The 18,497-nt window shown below is 34.9% G+C and overlaps 1 protein-coding gene across 1 annotated transcript in view; it reads right to left on the bottom strand.

Annotated features, from left to right (window-relative positions):
* Window positions 1–18,497, bottom strand: part of CCDC171 (coiled-coil domain containing 171) — a 289,149-nt gene that overhangs the window by 186,850 nt on the left and 83,802 nt on the right. The window contains exon 11 of the mRNA XM_054583183.1: window positions 6,418–6,520. Within this exon, the coding sequence (XP_054439158.1) occupies window positions 6,418–6,520 (103 nt within the window). The remainder of the gene's footprint in view (window positions 1–6,417; window positions 6,521–18,497) is intronic.

Raw genomic sequence — 18,497 nt, 5'->3', positions numbered from 1 at the left:
CAAACAACAAAGAAGGACAATTGGTCTTGATCATCAAGGGAAAATTGGTCTTAAGAAAGAGTATGTCTAGAATGCAAGATATCTCACAGGGCACCTATTAGTACACTCATGTTCTGTGATAAAGTTAATAGACTAGCAATCCCACTTCTGGGTATATATCCAAAAGAATTGAAAGCAGGATCCTGAAGAGATTATTTGTACATACATGTTCATAGCAGCACTATTCATAATAGCCCAGAGGTAGAAGCAACCCAAAGTTCCACCAATGGATGAATATGTAAACAAAATGTGATATATACATACAATGGAATATTATTCAGCCTTAATAAAGAAGAAAATCCTGTCACATACTATAACATAGATGAACATTCAGAACATTATGCTAAGTGAAATAAGCCAATCACAAAAAGGCACGTACTATATGATTCCACTACATGAGGTGTCTAAAGGAGTCAAATTCATAAAAACAGAAAGTATAATGGTGACTGTTGGGGGCTGGAGGGAGAGGGAAAAGGAGATGTGATGGTTAATTTGTGTGTAAACCTGGCTGAATCATGGACCCAGAATTTTAGTTCAACTTTATTTCTGGATGTGTCTACACGGATGTTTCTGGAAGAGACTGACATCTGAATCAGCAGATTAAGTAAAGCAGAGTGCCCTCACCAATTATATGTGGGCCTTATCCAATTCTTTGAAGGCCTGACAGAATAAAAGGCTAAAAAAGAAAGAATTCTTTCTCTCTGTAACAAAGCCAGACATCAGTCCTCTCCTGCGTTTGGACTCAGACTCTAACTGGAACTCACACCATCATCTCTTCTCCAGTTCTTAGAACTTCCAAGCCAGGCTGGAATAGACCATCAGCTCTCCTGGGTCTCCAGTTTGCCAATGGCAGATCCTGGATTTCTCAGCCACCATAATCATGTGATTAATGACCCCATTTGAGAAGGTTGAGTATTCTTAGTGACGTTATCCCCTGGATTTCACAAGCTGAAGCTATGAGCACAATGAAATCCGGCAAGTTGTTTTGTTAACCTCAGTGAATTAGGAGAAGGGACGCGGAGAGAAGAAACTGGCAAATGACACCAGAAGAGATCTGTGTGCTGCTCCTACAGACATTCTCAACGTGTCAGTAACTCATTAATCTCTAGTTAAAATGTACCAACCAAGAGGTTCACCAAATCAATTAAAATTCTCAAGAAAATACTTGATACAGGCAATAATTCTTTATTAAATGAAGAAAGGGAAGCAGAAAAGTCCAACTTCTTGTCCTGATTTTCCTAACAGCAGTCCCTGAAACTGCCCAATTTCTGCGTTATGTATACAAGCCTAAAGGCATCAAACGCTGTTACTATTATTTCCTAGGGTCCTTCAGCCTCTCCAGTAGAAAGAAAAAGAATGCCTCTGGAATATTACAAATGACTTCCTCAAGGAAAGAAAGGTTGAAGAAGGTTGGAGGGCTCTGTCTCAGTTAACACAAAAGTCAACCACCCTGAGGAGGATCCAAGACTAGGCCACAAGAAAAACTTTCTTTTATGAACCTAATGAAGAAAAAGTCACCTTCTATATGTTTTCTAGCATCCTCGGGCAGAGGTGAAACCATATTAGAAAAAATACTTGAGGCAGAAAGACTGCATGGGTTCAAAGTGGGAAACAATGTCTCCCCATACACATCCTACTATAAGAATTTCTATGAGAAAAGAAATGAGATATGAGCAGCCAGAGTACTTCAACTTCAATGGAAAGTAGAAATAGGAAATAAATGTCCCTGTCCAAATAAATTGATCTATCCTGTCTAATGACAGTAGGCAACCAAGATGACATTTCTAGGACCTATGTAAGATTGTACATCTTTTCCACTGAAGGTTAATCTTCCTGGTGGCTCCTTATAATAAGGTTGCTACCCAAAAGGCTACTATAATTTAGAGCTTCTATGACTATCTTTATAACCTTAAGAAATTTAAATGCAAATGTAATGCAGACCTTCAGTCTGATATTAATTCATTCATGCTCTTATTCATTCATATGCAACAAATATTTAGTGAGCACCTGCTGTGTGCCAAGCATTGTTCTAGCTGATTGAAATATATTAGTAAATAAAAGAGACAAAGATCCTTGCTCTCTAAGATCCTTTAACATATAAAAGTCAACCAATGATGGTTAATTTTATGTGTCAACTTGACTGGGCTAAAGGATGCAAATATAGCTGGTAAATCATTATTTCTAGGTTTGTCTGTAAGGGTATTTTGGAAGAAATTAGCATTTGAATGAGTAGACTGAATAAAGATTTGCCCTCACCAATGTGGGTGGGCATTAACTAAGCCATTGCTTCCCCCAACCGGTCCCTTAACAGAACAAAAATAAGAAAGAAGAGTAAATTCTCTTTCTTCCTGAGATGAGACTTCCATCTTCTTCTACCCTTGGACATCAGAGCTCCTAGTTCTTGGGCTTTCAGACTCCAGAACTTACACCAGCAGCCCCAGGTACTTGGGCCTTTAGACTCAGACTGAATTATATTACCAGGTTTCCTGGGTCTCCCACTTACAGAGGACACATCATGGGATTTCTGAATCTCCATAACTGTGTGAACTATTCCTATAATAAATCTCTTCATACACATACACACACACACACACACACACACACACACACACGTAAAGATACCTATCTATACGTATACAGATAGATATAATATATAATCTATATAAGATATATAATAGATATATATTTTTATCTACACAAATATATATACTTATATAGGATACATTCATATATCTTATTTGGTTTGTTTCTCTAAAGAACCCTGGTGATACAGGTATAATAAATGCACCAAATAATGTTATACCACAAGAAGTGTCATTGGGGGGGAAAGCAGAGCAGAAAAGGGACAGCGGTAGTGAGATAAGTGGCACGGGGATGGGTAGTGGGGCAGCTTTCTGGAGAAGGTGAGATTGGAGCATAGATTTAAGGAAGATGACAAAGAGAGCTATGCAGACATATGTTATCTAGGTGAAGAACTTTCCAGGTAGAAAAAAGGGCCAGCACAAAGGCCCCAAAGCAAGAGCACTTTGATGTGTTCAAAATACAGGGCGCCAGAGAGGCCCTAACAGAGGAAGGGAAAGAATGGATAATAGGGATGCTAAGGGGTAGAAGCAGGCCTTGCAGGGTCTTGCACACCATTGCTAGCACTTCCCCTTCTACTCAGTGAAATGCAGAGCACAGCAAGGTTTAGGGAGGAGGAATGACATGCCCTGACTTAGGATCTCAAATGATCATTCCGGTGGCTATACAGAAAACAGACTACAGGGAAGCAAGGTGGAAGCAAAGAGACCCGTTAGTAGGAAGGAGACGAGGTGCTGAAGGGATTAGGAAATAAGGTGTAAACTATGACACTGATCACTGGTGAGGACATCAAGTTAAATCCTCTACATAAATAAATTCCTTAATGTCTTGCACTAACTGAGATTTTGTCTTATTTTCTACATGAAGATAACGTGATGGTTACTCTTGCTTCAGAAATATTTCTTATTATAGAGGATCACCAAAGCCTCTATAAGAAGAAGACAGGGAATAGAACATCTAGCAACTACTGTCAATTATGGACTAAAATTCATTCAGGAAAATAATTTTCACTCATTGCATTTTAAAGAGCAAGTCAAAAAAAAAGAAAAAAACAATTTTGTAACCATTCTTCTAAATTTCTACCATGGATTACTTTTCCTGAAATGGAAATGGCGGGGGCGGTGGGGACAGTGTATATATTGAACTGAAAGGTACACAGAGGTAATAAAAAGGAGTAAAGCACTATTGTTGTAACTGCAAAACAGAGGATCTTTCTGGAAAGCCCTTCCCAACATAAGTGAATTAATTTTGCAGCAAGTTCTAAGGCTATGCTATCTTACATAGTAAGAATATGACCCTATCTGAAATAGCCTTTTTCTCAGAGATATATACACACTGTGAGATATTAAATGTTTATATATCATACACACATGCACACGTACACACATAGTGTACATCCTTGAATTAGCCTAAAATAAGTTTTAAAATTACTTCATTTAGGAGGAGCAAAATATTTGGCCATCTTTGTGTAGCTGAAGCCAGGCCTAACTCAATAGGCAATCTTAATTGTTTAAGTTCTTCCGTAAAATATTAAGCAATAAAGTTTATTATATATGCTCCTCTTGATTAAGTAACAGAACCCCAACTTGAGCTGGCGTAGACAGAAAGAAAGTCCATTAGAGTTATAGAGGGCCATTTCATGGAAGTCAAGAGCAAGAATGAAATCAGGTCCCAAGCAGCTATGTGAATTAGGGTATCAGCAGGTAACAAGATGGCACACTCAGAAGGTTCATCAAAAGAGAGCTTATTGAAGAGACTATTTACAGAAATGTAGACCGGTTAAGAGAATTTAAAAATATGATGAGGCACCAAGAACTAGCAAGGGTAGGAAATCGATACCATGCCTAATTCTAATGGGTCAAGTGGACAGAAGGTTGTCACCATAGGCCAACATGACCCACAGCTGTGGAAGAGGACCTGCTTAATAGGAGGTGGTGTTGCTGAAAAATGAAGCCACTGCCAGAAATGCGTTGGACCAGAGGAAGCAGAGGAAATAAATACCCTGACTTTCTTTTTCTTTTCTTTCTTCCTCTTACTCTGCTGGTACACCCACCACTGTCCAAATCCAACCAGAAGCCAGAGGGCAAAGGAGCCCGATCATGCAGTTTATGAGGTCAGCCACTACAAGGCAAAACAGAGACAGGAGGAGAATGGTTCTTGGCGGGTAAAAATGTGAATAACCCACTCAATATGGAAACAAAGACTACTTTATAATGGGACAAAAATCATGAATTCAGCACACAGTCCTTTTTCGAGAAACTGTTTCTCTGTAATGTTTACAGTGTGCATAAATATATGGGAAACTAGGAAGTTAAAAAAAATGGTTACTAAAACAATGAAAAGAAAAACTTTAACAAAAGACAATTCTTTTTCTGGAGGCTTAATAACAGCTTGTGAGTTGCTTTGTTATCAATGATTTCATTTTAAAATTCAAGTGAGATGTGACTTCATTATTCTTAGCTTTTCTAATTCAACTCTGAAGAAATATTTTAATTAATGTTGAGGCATAAGACAGCTATTCGGATAATTCAATAATTTTTAAACTTTCTTACACCAATACACAATGATGTATCTCAATAATAAAAACAGTACCATTGCACAAGTAAACTTTATCCTCCAAAGCTTTATCAAGTATATTCGAAAACTATATACCAATATTTTTTATGTCACCTTTACATTCCTTGATTTTTTCCCACAGTAACAAACCAAGAAATTAAAAAAATTACACATTAATTTCATAAAATTACTGCTAAAAAAAAAAGGAGGGATAAAAGTGAACCCCACAAAAAGATAATACCAAAGCATACTAAATTTTTAATAGTTCACCAATAGAAACTTGCAGGTCCTTTAGGTACAAATGGGCATTGATCACGTCCTTCTGCTCTTTCTAGGACAACGAACTTGCCTGAACTTGAGAGTCTCCTAAAGAACTCATTCGCCAAATATCTGTTTGATTCCTTTTAAAAAACAGAGTCCTGTAACTCAGTGTTAAAGTGTAAGGAATTTAATTGTATGTGCTTTTTGAAGAATATCACTGAGTCAGGAAACAACTAAATAATTCAAGGCTGAGAGCATGGCAAAAGAAAGCTGGAGTAGAAAAGTAAAAGTAGCTAAGTCAAAGCTACTATAGCACATAAAACAGCATAAGCACAAAAATTCAAGGAAGTAGAAACCATGGTCAGCATTCATTAGCCAACTAATGCTTTTGCTAGTTCCCAAAATATAACTAACTAGTATACAATTTTCATAGTTCTTTATCATATTAAGTGTGTTAATACTAAAACCAAAACATTCTACCTAAGAATGTTTTCATCTAGAGAGAATATATATGGCAATAGGAAATGAAGGAGAAAACCAGCTTAGAAAGCAACATGTAGAATGTGCACTCTGTTACAGCCTGTGTCCTACATAACCTTTTGAATGCATGACCTTTAAGTTGCTGAAGGTTGCCTCGGAATTTGGCTCAGTTTGATCGAAACATCTGCTCCCCTTGCAGGTATACTGTAAGGACTTTTTTCTCTGTTGGATTCAGAACACAGCAAGTGAGCCCTTGTCTGTCCAATCATACAGACCCCGACACTTGTAAATCAAGTTCTGGGAGGACAACAGCAGGTCCACATTCCATCACCCCTTCTCGGCCAGCTAGGCCAACTGACTGCTGTGAGGACTGCTCTTATCATGTCATCAAATCAAAACATGTTGAGATGAGGGACTGGAGGAGGCATCTGCAGAATTCCCAAAATGTAGTGACTTTGGAACACTGACAGATGCATCTGTCATTTTATACCTTCAACTAACCTGATGTCCACTGGCCCGACACAGTAAAGCTGTCCAAGATCGATTCCAATTCTTTCACGTTATTTTCACATGTCTCTACTAGAAAGGCCTGGTGCTTCTTAGCCTTTTAATTAAGAAAAAAAATTACACATAATAAGGTCACACATAAGAGCTGCAGATTTTTTGTGTGAACATATAAAGCACATTAAGGATAAACAAGCTAGTAATTACCCCCTTCAAGTTTATTATTAATTAACTTCTTTCTGTCTTAATCATATCTTTTACTTGACTTAATGTAGTACTGTATAAGGTCTCAATAAAAATTTACTAAGGCCTTGGTGCCTGACACTATTCCAAGTATTTTATGTAATTATTTTTTTCTTACAACAATCCTATGAGGGAAGGGCTATTATTATACCAGTTTTACAGATAAGAAAACTGAGACACAGAGAAATTAAGGGACACTTTAAAAGATGATGCTGGCAGTCATGTGGCAAATTGCCAGATAGCAGTCAAGAGTGAATGCAGTAAGACCAATAAGAAGAAACTGTATCAATCTACTTAAGAGGTAATGGTAAACTAAACTAGCCTAGCCTAGCTGAGGCTAGGGTCTTAGGAGTGAAAAGGGGGTTTGTACACTGGAAAGACACTTAGAAGGTAGAAGGATGAGACCTTGTTAACATTGGATTAGATGACATTGATTGGATTAGATTAGACTAGACTGGGCTGGATTAGATTGGATGATTGGAAATTATATTGGATATAATTTCACTTACAAGTGAAATCTAGTAAACAAAATAAACAAGGAAAATAGAAAGAGACCCATAGATACAGAGAACAGACTAACAGCTGTCAGAGGGGAGTGGATTTGTGGGACTGGGTGAATAGGTGAAGGGATTAAGCAGTACGAATTGGTAGCTGCAGAATCGCCACAGAGATGCAGTTTGCAATACGGAGAATATAGTCAATAACGTCAAGATAGCGGGGTATCGGGACAGATGGGGGGTTGGGGCAGTGGTGGGACTGCTCTATAGAATACATGGTTTTCTGGCCACTTTGCTGTATATCTGAAACTGGTGCAGATAGAACCAAATGTGAAATGTGGTTGAAAAATTAAAAATGAAAAGTGAAAAAATAAATCGGGAAATGTTACTCCTCGAATTTTATTTTTTTTCAAAATTATATTGGCTATTCTACATGTCTTTCATTTCCATATGAATTTTAGGATCATCTTGTCAATTTCTGCAAAAGCCATCTGGGATTTTCATAGAAAATAAATTTAATTCTATACATCAATTTGAGGAGTACTAACATTTTGAAAAGTAACAAAATTAACTCTTATGATCTATGAACATAGGATGTCTTCCCACTTACTTAAGTCTTGTTTAATTTCTTTCAGTGATGATTTATAGTTTTTAGCACGTTTGTACTTTTTTTGTTATTATTCCTAAGTGTTTCATTATTTTTGATGGTACCATATATAAAATTATTTCCTTAATTTCATTTTTGGATTGTTCACTCTATGTTGGGAAACGCCCTGGCCGGTTTCAGGAACTGTGGCCATGCCAACAGGCAAGAAGGCCCCAAGGCTGGAACTAATCGAGGAGGCCTTGGGAAAACAGGCCGCTGAGGAGACAAAACCTGTCTCCCTGCTTGGCTCTGGAGGATGGCTGGTTAGTTAATGACAGGTAAGACCCCTCAATGGAAGGGGCAACCTAACACAGGCACAGCTGCAATGGGCATCAGGGAAAAACTTGGGGGACAGGGAGAAAGGGCAAAAGTCCCTCACCCCTCCACTTTGATATGGTAGGGTCCTCATTCTATCTGAAAGAAGTCTCCTTATTTCCTGGCTGCCTTGCCCTTCCCTCCACCTTGCTCAGGTTTGAAACAATACTGGAGACAGCCCTAAACTGGATCTGGCAGTTCCCAGAGGAAATCAGATATAGAAGTAAATTCCTTAAAACATGCTTTGTTTTTCCCTCAAGAGCTATGACAGCCAGCTCATGCTGGGAAGGAAATTTACATTATTCACAGACCCTGACCCTAAACCCTTTGGCGCCCTTATGTTTACGCCCTCATGTTTACTCATCCTGATTCAGACCAATGTAAATGGACCCACATAAATCGGTGTGTTCCTGCCATTTGTTTTCTTCAAAACATCACCTATTCTCTGTAGACATTAATGTGCTGACATAATGAGATCACCTGTACATTCCTATTACCTAGCCCCATTAATAACCCTTTCAATAAAAGCCTTTGGAAAAAGGGACTCGGTCTGGCTTCTCCACTAGAAGGAAGAGCCCTTTCCCCTTTCCTGGAAGACAGAGAAGTTTTCTGGGACAACTCATTTTGTTTGCCCCCATCCATGACAACCCCAGGACAGGGCTCTGCAGGATCAGAGCCCACGCTCCCACCTCCATTCTACTACTGCACAGACAATTGATTTTGTGTATTCTTCTTGTATTGTATCTGCAACCTTGCTAAATTCTTTTATTAATTCTAATAGTCAATAGTAGGCCGCGTGTGTGTATACTCCTTAGAATTATTAACATACAAGATCATATCATCTGTCAAGAAAGTTTATTTCTTCCTCCCCAAAATGTGTATCTTATTATTTTTCTTGCCTAATTGTCCTGGCTGGAACCTCCAGTAAAATGCTGACTAGACTCTGGGTGAAAGTATAAATCCTTGTCTTGAGTCTGATCTTGGGGAGGAAGTATTTAATCTTTTGCCATTAACTTTGATGTTAACTGTAGGTTTTTTGTAGATGTTCTTTATGAGGATGCAGAAGTTCCTTCCTATTCCTAGTTTGTTGAGCATTTTTATCATGAAAGACTATTGATTTTTATCAAATGTTTTTGTGCCTATTGAGATAATCATTTGGCTTTTGTCATTCTGTTAATAAGTTCTATTGTACTACCTGATTTTCAGATGTTAAACCAGTCTTACATTCTTGGGATAAATCCCACTTGATCATGGTATAAATTTTTATATCTTGATGGACTCATTTGGCTAGTATATTATAGAGGATTTTGGCTTCAAAAGGGATAGTTGTCTGAGTTTTCTTTTCTTGTGATGTCTTTATCTCATTTGTTTTTATCAGGATAACATTACTGACTTCACAGAATAAGATGTAAAGAATTACCTCCTTTTCTGGTTTTTGAAAGAATTCATGAAGAATTGGTGTTAAAAATTCACTAGTGAAATCATCTGGGCCTGGGCTTTACCTTGTGAGAAGCGACTTGATTACTTAGTCAATCTCTTTACTTGTTATAGGTCTATCCATATTTTCTATTTCTTCACTATTTTTGATAATTTGCATCTTTCTAGAAATTTGTCTATTTCATCTAAATTATCAAATATGTTGGCATATACAGTTGTTTATAATATTCTCTTTTATTTCTTTTTATTTCTAAAAGTTCCCCTCTTTCATTTATGATTTTAATAATTTGGATCTCCTCCCTTTTTCCCTTGGTCAGTCTAGCTATACGTTATTAATTTAGTTACCTTTTCAAAGAATCCACTTTTGGTTTCACTGATTTCCTCAATTATTTTGTATTATTATTTTATTTCTGCTATAGTCTGTATTGTTTCTTTTCTTCCATTTGTTTTAGGTTTAGTTTGCTCTTCTTTTTCTAGTTTTTTAAGATGGGAGGTTAAGTTATTAATTTGAGGGGGTTTTTAAAAATATGTTCAACTGCAGCTATAAACTTCCCTATTAAGCACTACATCCCATAGCTACATCCCATAGGTTTGTTATGCTGTTTTAATTTTCATTCACCTCAAGGTATTTTCTAATTCCCCTGTAATTTCTTTTTTGACCCATTGGTTATCTCAGAGAATGTAGTTTAATTATCAGGTATTTGTAAATTTTTCACCAATATTCTGTTATTGATTTCTAATTTAATCCCACCATGATCAGAGAATCATACAATGTATGATTTCAATCCTTTTTTAAATTATTGAGGCTTGTTTTATAACCTACCATGTGATCTATCTCTTAGACTATTTCATGTACACTTGAGAAGAATGTGTAGTCTACTGCTGATGAGCAAAGTATTCTATAGATGTCTGGTTTTTGTTTTTAGTATTGTTGAAGTCTTCTTTTTATTTGTTGATCTTCCAAGTTGTTCTGCCCATTATTGAAAGTGAACCATGGTAGTCTCCAAATATTATTGCTATTTCTTTCTTCAATTGTGTCAGTTTTTGTTTCATGTAAACTGGAGTTCTACTGCTAGGTACACTTATATTGTTTGATATTCCTGGTGGATTAACTTTTTTATCATTACAAGGTGTTCCTCTTTATCTCCAGTAATATTTTTGTTATAAAGTCTATTTTGTCTGATATTAGTATATTCACTCCAGTTCTTTTTGTTTGTCATGTGCATAGTATATTTTTTCACCCTTTTTGTTGCAACTTACTTGTATCCTTTATTATCAAGTGTGTTTCCTAAACCAATCTGACAATATTTGCCTTGTAGCTAATTACTTAAACCACTATATTTAAGGAATTATTGATATGGATGTATGGCCATTCCACTTTTCGTTTTTATATCTTTATTCCTTTCTCCTTCCCCTACCCCTCCCTTTATTGCTTTTCATTAAATGGGTATCTTAGTGAAACATTTTAATTCATTTAATGATTGTTAAATTATATTTTTTTAGTTTCTTTCTTAGTGGTTTCTCTAGGGCTTAAAATATACATCTTAATGCATCAAACTCTACTTCAGATTTACACTAAATTAATTCCAAGGTTATACAGAAAACTCATTCCTGTACAGCTCTCTTCCCGCTCCCACTTTCTGTGCATGTTATTTCTATATGTTACAAATCCAACAACACATTGTTATAATTACTTTATATAACCTTAAGTCTTTTAACGAGTCTGAGAAAAGAAATGAAAACATGTATATATTTCTATCTTTCCAGAGTTTCCTATACAGTATGTATTGAAATAACAGTGTGCATATGTGTGTGCATGTAACTTGTGAATACAATGCTAGAGTTTCTATGGAAAGAATAATTATATGATAATATTAGGCAAATACTGAATAAGAAGACCTAGAAAAGATTAAACCTTTAGGATATTAAATCATTATGTAGGGAGGAACTTTTGGAATAATGAAGTAAGGAGCTAGGTGAACCCTCTACCTAGCAAAACAACAATTTAACTGGTGAAATTTTAAAAAATCATGTAAAGTATGGAAATTGTCCTAAGGGCAAAGGAGAAATTGTCACTCAAGAAAACTTACTAATCATAAAAACCATAGTGCTTCAAAGGACACCATCAGTAAGATAAAGACAACTCATAGGATGGGAGAAAATTTTGCAGATCATATATCTGATATAGGAGTTTTATCTAAAATATATAAAAAACTCTTATAACTCAACAATAAAAAGACAAAACTCCAATGGACAAAAGATCTGAACAGAGGCTTCTCTAAAAAAACATATAAATGGACAGTAAGCACATGAAAAGATGCTCACTATTATTAGTCATCAGGAAACTGCAAATAAAAACCATATTGTGTAATATACACTACGATGACTATAATAAAAAGCACAGATGATAACTGTTAGCAGAGATAATTCAAGAATTGTAATTCACATATACTTTTGTTAGGAATGTAAAATGATGCTGCCACTTTGGAAAACAGTTTTGAAATTCCTCAAAATATTAAAATTGGAGTTATCATATGACCTAGCAATTGTATTCTGAAGTATATACCTAACAGAAATGAAAATATGCATCCACACAAAAACTTGTACATGAATGTTCATAACAGCAAAAAAGGTGACATAATTCAACTGTCCTTCAGCTGATGAAGGGATGAATAAAAAGTTGATATATCCATGCAATAGAATATTATTCAGGCAGAAAAAGAAATGAAGTGTTGATAAATGGTTCAATAGGGATGAATTTCAAAAATATTAAACTAAGTGAAAAAAGCCAGACACAAAGGGCCACATAGTATATGATTCCATTTATATAACATATCCAGAATAGGTAAATCTGTAGAGACAGAAAGATTAGGGTTCTCTAGGGCTGGAGGGGTTAGGAGAATGTTAATGGGTATTGGAGGTTTCTTTTTGGGGTGACGAAAGTGTTCTCCAATTGACTGTGGTGATGGTTGTACAACTCTATGAATGTATTAAAAAACATTACATTGTATACTTTAAATAGTTAAGTTGTACAGTATGAAAATTTTATCTCAAGCTATTGAATAAAATCTAAATTTTTTTAAGAATAAAATCTAAATTTCAGTAAGAATGTATACTATCTTTAATGCTCATCAAAAATCCTGCATAGTTAAGATTATTAGCACCATTTTACAATTGAGCAAACAGATTCAGAGGGATAACATCACCAGGAGTCATGTAACACTTATGAGATAGGACTGAGATTAAAACTCAGATCAATCTGTCTCCAAAATACATTTTCTTCTTATTATGCTCTGGTATCTGGGGCTGGGATCTCATTGATATTAAGGGACAAAAATTAACAGAAAAATAAATGTAGAAATCAAGACAAATTGCATACTTGGAGTCAGCTCAATATAAAGGTTCAATTAAATTCCTACTTGAACAATAATTCTTCTCTTTCACTAGAGATCAATCCTGACTAAAAGATGAACTAAAATTTCAATACCATTACAATTTCAAATCAAATGTAATGTCAAATTAGCCAGGAAACACTGACTAGTGTAAAATTTTTCAGAGAATGAAGAAGAGTTTTGATCAATGACAAGGCTTAAGAAGAATTAAATAGGCCTAAAAGCTGCTATTACAATTAGTATTATAATTTGTACAGGCATATCTGGCTAAGAGCCTTACAGCCAATAGAAATTTTACTTATATTTAACAGTTAGGTTTATGAATCAACTAATGACCAAAAACACCATCCTTGCTTTACAGTTGACAAATTTTTTTCCCATTAAATTGCTTTAGTTTTATAAATGAAACTTCCATTCTTTATTCATATACCAAAAACATTTTTTTAACATGGATGTACTTATATTTAAATTTCGATGCTCAAGTTGTTAATTCTCTTAGTAGCCTTTGGATGAGCAAGAAATTCTAGAATGAAAACAGAATCTACCACCTAAATAAACAAAACCTTGGGTTAAAAACAAAGTGCCAACCAAAGATAAAATACAAAGTTTCTAATTTTTGATTAACATGTTTTCCCATATGATATAAAGAATAAGTTCTGGTGAAATGTTAATTATTGATTCAACAAATCCTATGAAATTATATACCCATAGAAGTCACTAAATTTTTTTTCCAAATAAATTCAGTACTTTAAACATAAGTTGAACTTTGGAAACAGTCCTGAACATTTTTTAACTCTAATCAGTTTTTTAAGTTTTAATTTGAATATATTTTAAGCCATTACAAAGGAATTCTAAGTAAAAACAGGGGAGCACTGGAGCCTGTATATCACATCACACACATCTGCTCCACAGCTCTCACATTTTCATCTGATCTTCTACCTAGTACCTACCATTACAGACCCCATGCATTGCTGATCTGGTTAGCTGTCATAATTATCACCCCCTGCAGCTTCTCCTTGATCATATTAATGATAGTTAGTATCTCTTCATAATAACGTTTATTATTTCTTTCCCTCCATACTTGCTTATGCTTCTTCCATGGATGTGAGTATTCTGTCATCCCAATTATTTATCTCATATGATGAAATGTCATCCTCCCTTATGCAGCTTTACAATTATTTTATTTTTCAGTAGATGCTTACCTTCCGATCTGAATACAGGCCTTGACATAACCCCTCTCCTCCCTCCCTCACTCTCTCTGTCTCTCTCTCTCTCTCTCTCTCTCTCTCTCTCACACACACACACACACTCACACACACACACACACACACACACACACACTAGAGCATTTCACTTTTTCATAAGTCAAAAATGATATTTGAATTTTCCAAAGTTAATAATATGTAAAAGAATAAATTTCAAAAAGCTTTATGCTCATATTATAAACTTAGAAAGCCAGCTATAAAGTAAACATTTAAATACACAAATACAAATACACACATTTGATGATACTACTTAAAAGTATTAAATTTTTACAGACCATTAAGAGAGACAGAAAGTGATGTTTATATTGTTAAAAACAATGCTCTTATATAAATACTACTCCTATTCTGGGTGAAAAAAGGAATCAACGATTTTCTGGTAAAACTTAGAATGGAATATTTTTAGCCCATTAGTTTCAAATGCCTCCTGCAAAATCAGAAACATGTCCTTCTAAAGCAAACCTGATAGATTATTTGAAGCAAAATATTATCAAGAAACATTAACTTTACCACAAAACATAGTAATCAAAGCACTTTCCCAAATCCTATCTAATGCTAGCAATCATTATTATTATATAATCATCTAAGCCCCCAAAGTATAGCGAAAAATATATACTTGACCATTTTCAATCACAAGTTCTTTAGAGAATAAAATATTCTTTGAGCAAAGCCTCATGAGAACTAGAATTCCCTTTCCAATATATGGTCTCTCCTAGAGCTGTAACTAAATATTACTGAGTGGCAGAAAAACAAATCTCAAGAAATGATGGACTTAAAAAAATTTCATTGTAGAAAGCACAAAGCGAGTTCTAATAATACCAATTTGAAAATGATAGCTCCCCAGCTTCAAGAGAAGCAGATATAAAAACTCACAGTAATGACTAAAAGACCCAACTGGATCTGTTGAGCCCCTGAACTTTAATAAGCATGATCACTGAGCAGCTTAAACTAGAAATTCAGTTTTATTTAGCACTTGATTAAATCATTATTAAATTCACAGATCCTGAAATTAATAGTTCAATTTTAATCAAAACTTTCAAAGTAAAATTCAATACTGTATTACACAGAACACTAAACTAATTTTGTTAAATCCTTAAATGTCCAATGTTGAAATTTTATTAACTTGGCGACATTAAAGATAAGAACATACTATTCATTTACTAATCATATTTTAATTATTAATTTCATTAATATAAAAGCACAATTAAACTCAGCTGGGTTTATACCTTGGACTTTTCCAAAATTATGCTCTATATTTGTACTTTATCTCTTGACACAGGGGAGCTATCACTTTCCAACTGGTTTATTAACACTTGTGTATCCTGACCAAGCCGATCTCTAAGGCTCTAAAAGGCTATAATATACTACATTACACAACTGTTATTTTTAAGTCTCAAAACTTCCTGAAGTATTTGCATATCTTTAATAATACCTTTATCTCACTAGTAAACCTACAGAGGAAAGAGGCTTTAATTTTCTCTTCCAATGCAACAGAGAAAATAAAAACCAAGACTTGAATAATGGCCATGAACATGACCTAAACTAGAAAACAAGCTGTTAGCTCAAAGGGAGAGAAAAATTACCTGTAGGTAATTTCTGTTTCCCATCTATATTTGATAAAATATAGAAACTATTATTGTCGAAAGAAATATAACTGTGGGAAACATACACGGGGTACATGGGGTTGTGAAATGTCACGGAAACAAAGTTTCATTTCCAAAACAAAAGGTAAAAGCTTCCTAAGTCATCTTCTCTTTGGCCAAAAACAATTGTGAATTCAAAGCAAAAATAACAGCCAGACTTTGAGGATGCAGAAGTAAAATAACTCCATTTTCTGTGGTTTAAACTTTTTAACTTGATATATGTCTCTTTATAGAGCAATTTTCAAAAAACTTCCTACCCACCCCCCGAAGGCCACTAATCAATTGAAAGATTAAAAAAAAAAAAAAAAAAGGCAATAAGGGATTATGTACAACAAAAAACTTTTAGAAAGAAATGATATTTTTTTATAAAAACAAAATCATACTATTCAATGTAATACTATTTCTGTTAAATAAATTTTTATTAAATAATTTTAAATTTTCATATTATAGTCAGGTAGAGAGACAGCAACAGTTGTAACAAGCATAAAACAGAACAAGTTGTAAGAGAAAGCTAATAATAGTGAAGGGGAAAAAAGAAGGAAAAGAAAACAAAGGTGGAAGAAAATAAAACATAAAGTTAGGGGCTTAAGAAAGACAAAAAATGGAGAGGTAACTATAAATAGGTAGGTTGAACCATATAAACTGTAAGTCATTTAGGCTGCAGGCTGAATAAGTTTCTTGAACATCCTGTTAGCTCCTCAGCAGCAAACTGCTCACACATCTTCAGCTGCTTTTAGTAATCAAGCTTTGAAAAAACAATCCACAATCTTCAGCACTATGATAAAACAATAGGGTTTTATAGGATGAATGCCAAGGGCCCCAGCAAGCAAGAGGAGCCCTTGTTATAGGCTTCAACTTGCTAGTGAGCTTCAACTTGCCTTATCTGAGATCATTTACCAAATTATAAGTGTTAAAAAGTAAATACCTGTCGGCATCAACTAAATTTTTTTTAATCACAAGGCACCCATACCCTCAGTGGTGAATTAATCCAGTCTTCTTTTATTTTTTATCTACTGAGTGGAGTGCTAGAAAACCACAATCAGAAGGATGCATGCAATTTATATTGTTGACTATCTTCACTGTTACATTCTCTTACAACTCTGACTCGCTTTCACATCCACTGATTACAGTGTCTAAGCAAGCAGACCAAATCCAAGACTCAGCTCAGTGACTCTGACATGTTTTTACCCACCACTGACTCACTCTCCTGAATCAGCAGTTAAGAGGTAGAACAGCCCATGAAATTCAGGGCAGCACATAATATATGCAGGCACCAGAGAGCTCAAGGCTTTCTAAAACCTCATGTCCCGGGTAGTCAGACAACAAATTCAACTACAGAGCAAGCAATATCAACCCCTAAATCAGAGCACATTGATGATCTTCAGTTGCATGGAGAATGCATATTCTTGCATATTCTTTTACAAAACTGGATCATTTAAAAATGACAGAGTTTCCATTTTAACCTATCATTACCTTTCTATCTGGGCAGTATTGATTTGTCCACCACTTCTTAGTATAACCTGAAGTTTTTTAACACGGAGAAAAAATACTTATTTCCCTCAACTGATATCACTAAAAGTTGTGAGATATAACTGAAAATGAAGTAGCCAAGTGTCTGAGGAAGGTATATATATATATGGGAACAAGACAAAGAAGAAATAGAGTATTACTATACACTTTATGCTCTCCCTGTTATGGTTCCCAGTAAACTGCAGAGTAGGGGTATATTGCATCCACCAAATAAATCCACTTCATAAATGTTTCTTGAGGCAAGAACTATAATGTAATCATACATAAGATGAATTAAGTTAACCTCAATGTATTCACAGTTTTTAGGAGAGATAATACACATCAGATTTTGATGAGTGTTAAGATAAAAATGTTAAACTAAGTACTAAAGAGACACAAAGTGAGGCAGGGACAGAATTCTGACTTTAGGAAAATAAGGTGAAAAATAAGGTAGGGAAAGACGGAGTCATGGAAAGCTGCACAGGTCGCAAGGTTATGAGAGCAAGGTATTACAGGATATACAGGAATTTTTTTAATAGAAAGAGAAGAAGTATTTTGGTCAATGTGGGTCAAAAAAAATTAAAACCTTAACAAAAACAAGAAGATATGATAACACATAATGTATTTAGGAAGCCTGAAGTACTGTACAGTGGCTGAAGTAGGGCAATGGCAAAGGAAACAGCTGGAGAAGTTAACATGGAGCCCAAAGGAAAGGGCCTTAGACAGGAAGCTGAATTAAATTCTGAAAGCAACAGGCAGGCATTGATGGTTATTGAATAAAGGGTGACAAGAAAAAATCAATATGCTGGAAAGGTAAATTCAGTGATGGTGTGAAAGCTAGTTTATTGCAGAATGGAAACAAGGTGATCAGGTACAAAATCATTACAAAAGGGAATCTTTGAAATCATTAGATCTATTAGTTATAAACCCTGATTCCCCTGTCCACCTAGGTAATATTGTCATATGCACCTAAATATAAACAAAGAGAGAAGTAAAAACTATTGAATAAATTTTAAAACATTCTGTAATTCAGAGTTTTCACAAATTCTATTAGTTTTCCCAATCATTCCAAAAAAGACATGTTTTATTATGTACATCTTAGTTATAATAAGCATCTCTACTTTTGAAATTTT

This window comes from Pteronotus mesoamericanus, unplaced genomic scaffold (genome assembly GCF_021234165.1).
Source record: "Pteronotus mesoamericanus isolate MK-2021 breed Mesoamerican mustached bat unplaced genomic scaffold, CSHL_Meso_final contig_73, whole genome shotgun sequence".
NCBI classification, from domain to species: domain Eukaryota; kingdom Metazoa; phylum Chordata; class Mammalia; order Chiroptera; family Mormoopidae; genus Pteronotus; species Pteronotus mesoamericanus.
The sequence above is the reverse complement of the archived record's forward strand: the minus strand, read 5'-3'. Positions and strand labels throughout refer to the sequence as shown.